The 14292-nt window shown below is 35.1% G+C and overlaps 1 protein-coding gene across 1 annotated transcript in view; it reads right to left on the bottom strand.

Moving 5' to 3' along the window:
- LOC122099794 overlaps positions 1-11382 on the bottom strand; it is a 55789-nt gene extending 44407 nt beyond the window's left edge. Inside the window, 1 exon segment of the mRNA XM_042670320.1 lies at positions 11102-11382. Coding sequence (XP_042526254.1) covers positions 11102-11382 — 281 coding nt within the window.
- Between the last annotated feature and the right edge of the window lie 2910 nt (positions 11383-14292).

Raw genomic sequence — 14292 nt, 5'->3', positions numbered from 1 at the left:
AAATCTATTATGACCTATTAGCACCTGTAAATACACAAATATCCGAAGATATTGTTGAGACAGCAGGATGGGAAAGCCCTGGGAGGAAAGAGAGTTAAGATGGAAGGGGAAAGGAGAAGAACCTGGAAGATAGGAAAGGTGTGTAGAAAAGGTGGGAGGAAGGGAAAAGAAAAAAGCCTTGCCCTTTGAAGTTTGGAGCTTTGGAGATTTTAATTTGGGCGGTTCTTGTTTTGAAGACCAATTAATAAAGAGCTTCCCATTGGTGGTCTGAGGTGGTCGCAGCTGCTCATGTCTCTGGGTAACTAGTCCAGTACAAGGTAGCTGCAGGTCCTATTCTATTGTAAATAAATTTGTTATCTTAAAGGTGTCTGCAAGGATTGTCTTGATTTTATGGGTCATAACATACAAGTACATATGGAACTTAAAGTCCCAAAGCCTATGAATTTTCTAAAGTGTTGTAAAGTCATAATGTTTGTGAAAACCCAATGGAACAGAAATATCACAATGGCAATATGATGTGTCATGATTATGTAATGTCACAATTATTTGTTGATGTCATAATGTTGAAGATGTCACAAGAATTTTGTGATGTCCCTATGGGTTGTCAACTGCCAATGATTATATGAGATCAGAAAGGATTTGTGAGGTCTCCAAAGGCATGTGTTGGCAGGAATGTGATGAATTACTAACAAGCTTATGATGGTCAACATGAGGCAAATTGGTCATGACCTCTGACAACGTTATGTCACAATTTTCATGATGTCACAGTGTTTGTACAGTATCACATGTCATAAATATTATGTGCTTGAAAACAGAATATGAGCTCACAAAGGGCCTAAGTATCACACTGGCAGCATTTCAAAAGTTATGATGAGGGGACAAGCTTGTGATGCCATACTGTGATGAGGTCACTATAGGTTTCTGATGTTGCAATGGAAGGTGTGTTGTCCTTAATCCACAATGAGGAAATAAGTAAATAAAGGGACTTTGATGTCACAAAGGAGGCCTTGTGTTTTTTTCAATGGTTCTGAGAGGTCTTAACAGGTTGGGATGTCTCAATGTGATAATCATGTCACAATTACAATATGATGTCAAAATGTTTTTGTGATGTCACAGTGGTTATGACATCAACAATAGGATAATGATGTGACCACACTTGTAATATTTCAATCACAGGTCTGATTTCAATTGCTACTATTTTACAATGATTATCTGCTTTCAAGGAAGGAGTTAGAAGTCCCAAAGTACATCAGTTTTCTAACATCTAACATGTGATGGAGTTAAAATAGGTTTGTGAAAACAAAATGGGGCAATGATATCACAATAAAATGTGATGTCACCATACCATGACATATTGTTTTGATGTCATAAATAGTTGTTGATGCCATAATTGTGATGAGGTCACAGCAGGTTTCTGAGGTCACAATGGGATGCTGAAATCAAAATGTCATGGTAGATCTCTATTGTCATTTATTCTAAATAAATACATAAGTTCAAAAAGGGATTGGGATATCTCCAAATGCAGGTCTCAACACAAATGCGATAAAGTCCAAAGAGGTTTGTGATGTCGCTATGTGACACAATGTTCATGACATCTGGCAGTGTTATGTTAGAAGTCATGGTGTCACAGTCGTTTTCTATGACATGTCACACATGAAATGTTAGGAAGTCGAAAACAGATAATGAGCTTACAAATGGCCTAAGATATCACAAAGGTAACATTTTACCAAAATTATTAGAACAGGACTTTGTGATGTCACAATGGATTATTGATACCACAATGCTTATGCAGTCACAATGGGTTTCTGATAACAAGACACATGTCACATTTGAAATAATAGGATTTCATATGATACACATCCATATTGGATGTATGATGTAACAATGCATATGTAATATCAAAATACTATCATGAAATTGTAGTATTGTGAGGTCAAAATGAGCTGATGGTGTCATACCAGGAATGTGATGTCCAAATATTGATGATGTAACAAGGGGTTTGTGATATTACCCTGGCATATCTGATCTCAATTGTCACTAGTTCACAATGGCAAGGAGGACTTATGTTTATTCCAAGGAGCTAAGAAATATTCATATGCTAAGAAGTAATCATGACATGATATTGTGACATCACATTGTCAGGGTGATATTACTGTCCCATGGGGTTTTCACAAACCTATAATCATCACAATGTGATCATGATTTCAAAATGGCAATGTAACATCATAATGGGTTTGTTATATGAGCGGGTGATTAGGTCAAATTGTGTTTGCATTTTAAAAAAGTGAGATTGACATAACACAAGTACTTCTTCAATTTTATTTGCTCCTAGTACAGGAGTACAGGAGTTCAAGGAAAGAGCTGGGAGTCCCAAAGGCCAGGAATTTTTAAAATATTATGAGAACATACTAGGTTTGTGAAAACACAATGGGCAGATATAACATAATGGCAACGTGATGTAAAAATATGATATAATAATGTTTTAATGTCACAATTAGCTGGTGGTGTCACAAGCATGTTGAAATCACAATACATATGTGAAGCCACAATTGGTTGGTGATGTCACAATGGAATGCCAAAACTTAATTGTCATTAATGCACAAATGTTTACAAAAGGGCTGTGATGTCTCCAAAGTCATGGGTTGTAAGCCATGTTATGAAGTTCTAACTTATTTCGTTATATACTTCATTGTAAAGATATTGTCCAAAGATATTTATTCTATTTATTTATTTTTACTTTGAAAATTCTGTACACAGGGATTACAATTACATGGGCAAGGTAATGAGTACCTTTCTTATCAAGCATTGTTGCTTCCTCCTTTGTTTCAACTTCCCATCCCTTCCCATTTCTTATCCCCACTCCCTGACTCTGCTCGCCTGCCTCGCTTACCCCTTCCCAATCCCCCACCCGCACCCCCACGCCTGTCCAAAGTCGTAAAGTTCATTTTCGACATAACATCTTGCATATCTCATTGCAATGTTTCCACCTGTATTCCTATTTAAACATTTTTTTCTTTCTCCTCCACAAAGTATACCAACAGCAAATACAATGAAAACAGGGGTGATGTTATGGAGGAGGGAAATACAAAGCAAAAAAAAAAATCATCTTATAAATGTGTTAGAAACAATCGCAAAAAAGAAAAAAAAACGTTTGGGTCCCTATCTTGCACTTCATTTCACCTATCATCAACTTATTTGACCGTTTCTGTTTCTCTTAGAAATATACTAGTTATTGCACATAAGGGAAACCATGGGACCTATATTTTTTGGCCCTGGTTTACATTACTTTATATAATTTATTCTAAGTATTTTTATTTCCTAACAAATGTGGCATTGACATTCTTTCTAGACCTCAAAAACAATAACCCAAAGATGTTTGAGTTACATGAGTAAAATAATGAGTACACTATTAAGAATTATTACGATAATGTAAAATTTATACATATGTACCTATATATTATATATATAATATATGTAAACCTATATAATAAATATTCTATAAAATATATCTATATGCATATATAGGTATATACATGTAGGTACCTATATAATAAAAATTATATAGTTATATATAAAATATATTATATATAATTCATAAATATGTAATGTCAATTATGAAATATTTAATATATATAACACGTATATATAGATATATACATAATATGAATACATATAATATGTATATATACATATATTACATATGTCATATATAATATATAGGTATATATACAGACATATACATATAATATTTAGGTATATATGTTAATATAAAGAATATATACAGATATATACCTATAAAATTTAGGTATATAAATATAGGCAGATATATATACATAGGTATATATATTTTATATAAATATACAGAATATATTACATATTATATATTAAATAAAATATATATCATCTAAGTATATAATTATATGACATATTTATATATAATATATATACAAATACATATTATATATAATATATATGCTTATGTATTATATGTATATATCTATATATACCTATATATTATATTACGTATTACATATTATATATTACATATATTTATATCTATAAATATGTATATATAGAAATGATAGTATGTTTATTATGTATTTTATATAATATATTTGATATATTTTATGTCATATTATCATTTATAATTATATAATATGTACTACATATTGTATATATAAATATATGTATTATTCAAATATTGTATATATTATATATACAAATATATAGAAGTATATATTATATACACTATATATGCATATACAATACATATACAATATATACAATATATGAATATATATACACATCTACTATATGAATAATGTATTCAATATACATATATATGCATCTATATACATACATATACATATATACATATATAAATATGTGTTTATATATATATAAACACGTATATATATATATATATATACATGTTTACACATTTGAAATATATATTCAATAAAATATATTCTCCCTCTCTCTATCTATCTATCACACTTTTTTGATCAGTTCATCTACTGAGGTTTTGGGGATGAATAATGCTGTGATAAACATTCTTATGCTGATAGCTGTTTTATGGCCTTGTTTGTGTTCATTTGTGCCAATGGCCAAACATGGGATTTCTAGATGATGTGTGAGCTCTATGCATTGTCCTTTGAGTAGCTTCCATACTCCTTTCAAAGGTAGTTGAACAAGTTAATGCTCCCACCAAAAATGAAATAAGGTATACATTTGGCCACATCCATTCCAGGATCTTTGATTAGATTTCTTGATCATAGGTGATGTGGAATCTCAATGTTATGTTGATTTGCATGTCTTTTGTGGCTAGAGAAGTTGAGCATTTCTTCACGTGTCTGTTGGCCATAAGTTTTTTTTTTTTTTATTGTAAGAATACTGTATATATCTTAGCTATGGTAAATAATGCTGCAGTAAACATAGTTGTGATGGTAGATTTACTATTGTCTTGATTGTGATCATTTGGGTAAATGCCCAAAAGTTGGATTGCTGGGTCATAGAGGAGTTCTACGTGGAGTCTTTTGAGGAACCTCCATACTGTATTCTAAAGTAGATGATCCTCATTAGAAGAATGGATCAAGAAAATGTGGTATATATATATATATATATACAATGGAATTCAATTCTTCCATCAGAAAAAATGACATTGCTCCATTTGCTAGAAATGCAAAGACTTGGAAAAAAATTATATTAAGTGAAGTAAGCCAGGCACAAAGAAAAATAGATTCAAAAAAATAAAAGAAAAATAGGTCCCATTGTTTCCCACATTTGTAGTACTTAGTATGTCTGAAATAAGCAGATATGTTAAGACAAGTTGATGTTAGGCGAAATGAACTCCAAGATAAGGACCTAAATGTTTTTTTTCTTTCTTGCTATTGTTTCTAACATATTTTATAGATTTTTTTGTTGTTTTGTTGGACTCTTGAAGACGGTATCACCCCTGTTTTCACTGTATTTGATGTTAGTATAATTTGTGGAGGGGAAGGGAAAAACAAATTGTTTAAATTGGACTACACGTGGACCCATTGCAACAACGAGATGTACAAGATATGTCGAAAAACGAAGTTTTCAACTTTGTCAGAGGGGTATGCAGGGTGAATGAGTTTTGTGGGAGGAAATGGGAAGGGATAGGAAGGGGAAACAAAGAAGGATGCAACAATGCTTAAGTAGAAATGCACTCATTTCATTGCCCATGTAATTGTAAACCTTTTGTACGTTATTTTCACAATAAAGAAAGAATACTGTACAGAGGGGTAACAGTTACCTGAGCAAGGTAATGAGTATATTTCCTACCAAACATTGCCTCTTCCTTTGTTTTTCTCCTACCATCCCTTCCGCCTCCACAACTACATTCTCCCCCGACCACACACCTATTGTAAAGTTCCTTTTTCAACAAAGTGCCTTGTAGATGTCATTGTTACAATGGGCAACTGTATCCCTATATAAACTATTTTTCTCTCCCCAAATTAGTGAAGATGCAGGGCACCAACATTTTATACAGTGAAAACAGGGGTTATACTGTAGGGGAGGAACATACAAAGAAAAAAAAAAGAAAAAAAAGAAAGAAACAATTTATTTGCTATAACTGGTATATGTCTGAGCAAGCAGAAAAAGTCAAATGCTATGTACATATTGACCAGATAAGATGATTTTAAGTGAAATCAACACCAAGGTAGCGAAACAAGTGGTTTTTTCTCACTTGTTATAGTTTCTCTGCAAGTCTTTAACCCATTTATTAGTGGGGCGGCTGTTTCTTTGAGAATTTGTTGGTGTTGGGTTCAATTTTGTGAGTTCTAATTATATTTTAGGTAAGAGATCCTTGTCTGTTGGATGGGTAATGAAGATTTGTTCACAATCTCTGGGCTTTCCTTTGATTTTGGTAGCTATGTACTTTCCCCTGCAGAAGTATGCTGTTGCACGAAATCCCTTTTGTCCAACCTTTTCTTTGAGTATTTGTGTTTCTGGGTCTTTCTTCAGAAAAATTTGTCCATTGTCAAGGAACCCTAGAATAACTCCTATTCCTTCCTCTAATGTTTTCATGTGTCTGCTTTCATGGTGAAGTCTTTGATCCATTTGGAGTTGATTCTGGTACAGGGTGATATATGAGAATTTAGGTTCAGGTTTTTTGTTTACTAAATTTGGAAAGCAGCATTTACAGAAGAGGCTGTCTTTCATCCATTATATTGTTTTAGCTCCCTAATACAAGTTTAGGCAGCTACAGTTCTGGGGGTTCATTTCTGGGTCTTCAGTTCAATAGCATTGTACCTCAGGTCTATTCTTGTGCCAGGAAAAAAGCTGCTTTGATTACTATAGCTTTGTATTGGAATTTGAAACTTTGTATTGATATTCTCCCAGCACTGTTATTTCTGCAAAAGATTGCTTTTGTTATTCAGTGTTGCATGTGAATTTGGGGATTGCTTCTTCTATTTCATTGATGAATGATGTGGAAACATTGATAGGCCTTAAATTTGTAGATAGCCCTTGGCAGAATTGTCAAATTATTGGTTTTCAAATCTCTCCACTTTGTTGGTATATGGACTCAGCAATACACTTGCATCTGAGTACTAGCTTTGCTGTGTCCCAGAGGAGCTGGTAATTTGTGTGTTCATTTTTGTTAAATATCATGAGCATTTAAATGTCCATTATAATGTGTTCCATGACCGACTGGTGGTTCAAGAAGGTGTTGTTCAGCCTTCATGTGTTACAGGATTTTCTTGGGTGGCTTTTGGTGTTGAATTCTTATTGTGGTTTGAGAGAATGCAGGGGATAATTTCCATCTCTCTGAATCTGGGCAAATTTTCTTTGTAACCTAAAATGTGATCTATTTTGGAGAATGTTCCATGAGCTGCTGAGAAGAATATGTATTCAGATGCTGATGGGTGTTTTATTCTGTACATGTCTGTTAAGTCTAGTTGAGCTATGCAGTTCTTTATATCTGAGGTTTCTCTCTTGAGTTTTGCTGTGTTGTTCTATCCAGCTAGGATACTGGTGATTTAAAGTCCCCAATAATTAATGTCTTTCAATTTATATGAGATTTTAGGGCAAGTAGTGTTCCTTGGATTAATTTGGGTCCTCTGTTTTTTGGGGAACAGATATTTCAAATTGTAATATACTTCTGAAGGCGAGATCCCTTAATGAATATGTGATGATATTCTTTATCTCTTCTTGCTAATTTTAACTTGAAGTCCCTTGTACCTGACATTTGGATTTCAACTCCCACCTGTTTATGGTGGCTGAATTCTGGGCCTTGGCACTGTCTCTCAGCTCTTCAGCTCAAGGCTAGTGCTCTACCACTTGAGCCACAGGGCCCCTTCCAGTATTTTTCTTTTTGTTTATGTGGTGCTAGGGAATCAAACCCAGAGCCTGAGCCACTTTTACTTTCATTGACTCTGCTGAGAATTCTGAAATTATTCTGATTGGTTTCCATTTATAGGTGATTAATTTTTCTCCCTGAAAGCTTTAATCAGCCTTTCCTTTGTCTCAATTCATCCTGTGTGGATTACAATGTGACAGAGGGATGTTCAATTCTGGTCTGTTCTATCTGGTGTTCTAAAGTCTTCTTGTGTTTAATGGACCTATCATTTTGCATGTTTGGGAAGTTCTCTGCTAGGATCCTGTTAAATAAATGTCCTAGATGTTTCACTTCTCTTAGCCTTCCTCTACAACCATTAGCTTTAAATTAGGCCTTTTAGTGGTCTCTTCTAACTATTGAATAGATCTATCATATTTCTTAGATTTGTACTTTTTTTTATAGTGTCAAGGCTGTCTTCAGTCCCAGAGAATGAATCCCCTTCACAAACTAACCTACTCTCTAGGCTTTTTTTTATTGAATTCTGATTTCCTTTTCTTCTAATTGGTCAGATTTGATGGCTTCAGATTCTTTGTTGGAGCTTTGTTTTACGTCTTGTATGGACTTCTTTATCTTCTTAATATTGTTTTCAGTATGTACTCTAAAATCTCTTGATTGGTTATAAGTTAATTGGACAAACTTTCCTTTCATTGGGCTTCACCCAGCATTTCCTTTGTAGCCTCTAGGGATTGCCCAAACTTTCTGTTTATGGATTCCATTAATGCATCTATTAATCATTTTTTTTCTCATCTTGCTCATGCAATTCCTCAATTACTCTTTGATCAGCCTCTCAGGCTCATTAACTCTTGTATTATTCTTTCCTTGGCCTCATCATGCTCTTGCATTTTCCTATCACGTTCACCTAGAGTCTTTTGCAGTCTTTCAAACTTTTCATTCAACATATGTATCAGTAGTGTTTGTAGAGGATTTGGGGAATTCTTCTCTGGATTATTATATTTATTTATTAAATTATTTTTATTGTGAAAATATTATACAGAGGGGTTAAAATTACATAAGCAATTAATGATTATATTTCTTATCACTCATTATTGCCTCCTCCTTTGTTTCATCTTCCCATATTTTCCTATCCCACCACCACTTCTGCACTAATGTTTTAAAATTCGTTTTTCAACATTAGGTCTTGTACATTTCATTGTTGCAATGGGTCCACCTGTATCCCTGTTTAAACAATTGGTTTTCCCCTTCCCCTGAACAAATACAATGAAAACAGGGGTTTTTCAATGAGGGCGGCAGGCAAATCAACAAAAAAATCATAAATATATTAGAAAAAATATTTGAGAGCTTGACTTGTAAATTTGTTCAACCAATTTGGAAAGTAGTACTGGAGGTTCCACAAAAGCCTCCATATAGACCTCCCTTGACCCAGCAATCCCACTTTTGGGCATTTACCTGAAGAATCACAAACAAGACCAAGACCATATTAAAGTTACTAGCACAACTATTTTTATTACAGCATTATTTATGATAACTACGATATAGAACCACCTCAGATGCCCCTTAATAGATGAATGGATCAAGAAAATGTGAAATATAGACACAATGGAATTCTCTGCCTCCCTCAGAAAGAATGCCATTGCCACATTTGTTAGGAAATAGAAGAACTTGGAAAAAATTATATTAAGTGAAGCAAGCCAGGCTCAAAGAAAAATAGGTCTCATGGTTTTCCTTATTTGCATTAACTAGTATACTTCTGAAACAAGCTGAAACGGTCAGATAAGTTGATGTTAGGCGAAATGAACCCCAATATAAGGACTCCCACTCATTGTTAGTGGGAGTAGAGATACCTGGCCATACCATTTTTCTTGTCTTTCTCCACCGTGTTCTGCCAAATTTTGTATGAAGGCAAACCAATACTGTGCTAGCAAACTGCTTTAGGAAATCATCAAACTAAGCTCTATAGTTGCACAAATTGTTTAACACAGTCAAACTAAGGACATATACAATCCAGTTCATTAGATACAATCTAGTTCCCAACAAACAACTAGGGATACAAAGACTAAGAAAATCAAAGAAGAAGTCAGAGGACCAGAAATTAGTAAGTTCAGGGAGAATTGTGAGGAGAAAATAAAATTAGAGACATATGGGGATGGAAAGGGAGAAAGAAAACACAATACCTAAATGCTGAGAGAGGTAATGGATAGAAGTAAAGGAGAAGGGAGATACAGGAGAAGGAAAAAGGAAAAAGGAAACATTTTAAAATGAAACACTTAAAATGTATAAAGGAATAGTACAACTGAGGGAGTTAATGAATGTTTGTGAATTAAGTAATCAATACATTAATTAGTATGTGCACAATTAAGAATAAGGTCAAATAATTGCATATGGATATATATCTGAAGATGAATTGAACAGCTATTAAATATAGCAAAGGAAGCACAAAAGTACCAAGATAAAAAAATAAAAACAATAAAAAACTAGAAATGATGAAAAATTAGAAAACAATTTTTTAAAAATTCTAAAAATAGATGGACAAAAGTGTTCTTCCATTTTTTTTGGGGGGGGGGGCAGGATATTCTATCTCCCCTGAGACCTTAACCAGTTTATTGGTGCTCTGGTTTGCTTACAGTTTTTGATTTTCCTGAGGCTTCATTGATTTCTTAAATCAGTTTGTTTCAGCAGGCAAAACAAACTCTTCCTTACTAGAGATTTTATAACACCTTCCCAGGTTAGTGCAATGGAATGGTGATTTCCTTTGAGTATCACAAAAGAGAGAGATGGCTGTTTCTTCTAGCTTGGGGTTGCTCTGATGGCGCTAGGCTCAGGGTAATTGTTGAGGCCTGTCAGAATGTATAGTTTTTCCCTGAGGGCTAGCTCCTGAGACACTCATAGAGCCCAGCCTGGAGCCATTTTCAGGATTTTTATTTAGACTTTCCAATTTTTTTTTCTTTTACTCTCAGGCATCTAGGTCTACTTACTGTGCTACATTGTGGTGGGATAGCCTCTTATCCAGTGATGAAAGTCAGTCATCTACGGGCAGAGATTCCTCTGCCTGGAAAGTATATCTTTCTCCTTGCCTGGATCTGAATCTGACATGTCAGTTTCCTTTGATCTGTTAAATGGCTCATACTGGTTTCTTCAAAGGTCTTAGTATCGGGTGTTCTGCCATGTCCTTGTCAGTATCAAGGTGGATTTCTCCTCCTGTGGTTGGGGAGTATCTACTTTCTCACTCTTGCTCTGTGGAAAGGATTAAGAAAGTCTTCCTTGTGTGGTACTCACATCTTTCCATGGGTTTCCAGGCCATCTATGGTCTGCAAATGTCTGTGGTGAGCAGGATGAAGATGTTTGCTCCTTGTCAGTTTTTGCTGGTGGTGACTATAATCTGCACACACACCACTTTTGGTGACTGTGTTCTGGGCTGTATTTGTTGATGAGGTGGCAATGGTAGCAGCTGCTGTAGCTACTGCTAAGGACAATTTTGAGAGCTCAGGTCTGTCTCCATAACCAAGCTGCGTGTATTTTTCACATCTGACCAAGCTCTCTTTAATATTATGGTACATCATGTGAGTCTAAAGTCTTGGACTTTGCATTGAAACAATAAAACTTTTTTCTATGAGAGATGTTGATTAAAACTATTAGGACCACAAAGCACTTCTAAAAAACACATGTCCTTTGTGACACAATAGTCTCTAGTATACCCATATATTCATTGTGAATTACAGACAATTGAGATTCAACCAGCCATTATAACATCAAAATCTTTTGTGACAACAACTGTCTCACATTGTCCTTATGATAGCATCAGATCATTGTGATATCACAAAACTTACAATCATATCACACCCTATGACATCTTATTGCATTGTGACATCATAGCCACATTGTAAATGCCTATTCTGCATGACATAATGATGTCTAAGCTGGTTCAGACCTAAGTAGGTCGGTGCAGAGTTCAGATCATCACGAAATTCCCAGTCCAAATGTGGCATGTGTGTTAACAGAAACCCATTGTGAACTAATCACCATTGTGACATCACATGGGCATAATGATATCAGTAACCCACTGTGCCATCACAAACCTGTCTTCTTCACAACCTTTCTTTGCCATGTGATACTTTAGGCTAATAATTTGTTTTCAATTTGTGAGCCAATAATTTGTTTTCAAACTGATAATATTTCAGAAATGACATGTTAAAAAAGACATCTTCTGTGATATCAAGGCCACTCTGACATCACACTGCCAGATGTCATGACCATTCTGACACATAGTGAAATCAGAAACCTGCTAGCACTTCATCACATTTTTCACAATACCTACATTAGAGACATCACAGTTCTTCTGTGAACTCATATATTCATTATGAGTTAGTGAAAATTGTGATCCTGTATACCATTTTGATGTCCATACCTCTTTGTGACATCTCAAACCTACTGTGATCTCATCACAGTAAGCATCAAGAGCTAATGGTGACTTCAAAACATTATTATGACATGATATTTTGACCACATTTTCATTGTGATATCACTGTCCCATAGTGTTTTCTGAACACTTTAATTGCTGTAAGGGAAATCATTCCAGAAGCCTCATTTTGTAATATAGTATATTGTAACATTTATAACAGAACTTACAGGTTGCAGGTAGCCAATTGTTACAAAGACCGACAGCAAGCAAATAAAAGTAATACAGCTAGGAAACATGCTAAAGAGAAATAAAAAACAAAAACCATGCAAACAATATTATGGATAGCTTAATTGGGCTGCAATGATGACCGAAGCTTAGCCAGGAGACAAGATACAGGGCAAGATAAGTGAGACAATTGGCATGACATAATGATGTCTAAGCTGGTTCAGACCTGAGTAGGTCGGTGCAGAGTTCAGATCATCACGAAATTCCCAGTCCAATCAAATTCAGTTACCTACCAGCCAAGTACCCACACCTGTCTCCAGGGATATGGTCATGCACATTACCTTGGAGTTAGGTGATATGCAGGGGGTTTTCTTCCCCCAGCATGAAACCAAAATGGTAGACCCCACAATCAACCATGTGGCCAATAAGGTGATGGCCAGACTGACCTCCATACTTCATCATGACCTCATATTTTAGATATCATACTCCTTCCTTGAACATTTTGAACATTGAATTCATTGTGAACTAGTAGCAACTGAAGTCGGACATATCATTGTGATATTACAAGCTCATTGTGACATCCCAAATCCACTGGGACCTCATCAACACTGTGATATATAATTGGTGATGTGACATCATGATCAGATAGTTACTTGAAGTTCCTTCTGAGAACTACATGTTGGAGCTTTCCAGAATTTACCTGTTGGAAACTTTCTATATGCAACTTTGTCAGACAGCGGCCCCAATGATTTTCAAGATAGTTTTGGCAGTGGCTGGTGGAAAATTTCCAGCATGTCAAATAACCAGATACAGACAGAAGGTTTGAGCATGTAATTCTTTTCACAAGATCAGTATCCACATTTACACACTTTTTACCACTCTTTTTTGCTTCATTCTTTAATCTTAACGAGTTGTAGCTCTAGAAACACCCGGATTTTAGAGTGGTCTCCTGAACTACCTGATCAGCTCAGTTGTTTCCCTGCACCTACGTGTTCTCTAGATTCTTTAACTCCTTTTTATTAGTCTGAACCTGTTTGGAGGTTGGAGACTTCTTCCATTTATCCTCCTCCTTTTCACTCTTTAAAGCTTGCTTTTATGTTCCCATTCTGCTTTTTAAATTCCTCCTGACCTTGCAAGTGTTCTGCCAGGGTCACAGGAAAGTTCCTTTGACTTTTCAACTGCTGCTCTTTCAGCAGCCCCTTTGCTTGCTCTTCATCTCCTCCGTTCAATTCACAGTGGAGCTATTGAGAGGGTTTTTTTTTCACCACTATCTGCTTCATTGGGACATGCTACTTCTGCATTACATTTATTGTGAGGACCTTGTCATTGTCTTTGGGTTTTCCTCTAGTAGTTCCTCTTTCTTGATTTACACTTCCTCGTATTTTTATAACAAGTCTTTCAATTGTTTAACTCTTGTATTTTTGTGCCTAATGCTGTTTTTCCCGGGTATTTCCCATCAAAATATGAGTGTTCTTGACTCTTTCTAAAGAGTAACAATCCGTATTTTGACCCATTTACTATTCTGCTTAGTTTTCTTGGCCTCTTCTCAATGACACAAAAATTTTGGGTCTATTCTTCTAACTGGCCTTTCAGTTCTTCCTCTGGTGCTTTGAATTTTTGCTCACACCCTTCAAAGTTAAAAGTTTAATGCACTTTTTTATCATGACCAGCTCCTTTTACCTGTCCTTGACTTCAAGTACAGTGTCAGGATCTTCTCCCTGCCTTGCTTGTAGTCAGCAAGGATGGAAGCATTTTTGTCCTTCTCTTCCTCAGCCTGTGACCTGTGGATTTGTGGATTTGTGTACTTCGATTTCATTTGATTCTGGGTTTCTCTCTGTTTCAT

Source organism: Dipodomys spectabilis, unplaced genomic scaffold (assembly GCF_019054845.1).
Source record: "Dipodomys spectabilis isolate Male_0828 unplaced genomic scaffold, ASM1905484v1 ptg000533l, whole genome shotgun sequence".
Taxonomy (NCBI): Eukaryota; Metazoa; Chordata; class Mammalia; order Rodentia; family Heteromyidae; genus Dipodomys; species Dipodomys spectabilis.
The sequence above is the reverse complement of the archived record's forward strand: the minus strand, read 5'-3'. Positions and strand labels throughout refer to the sequence as shown.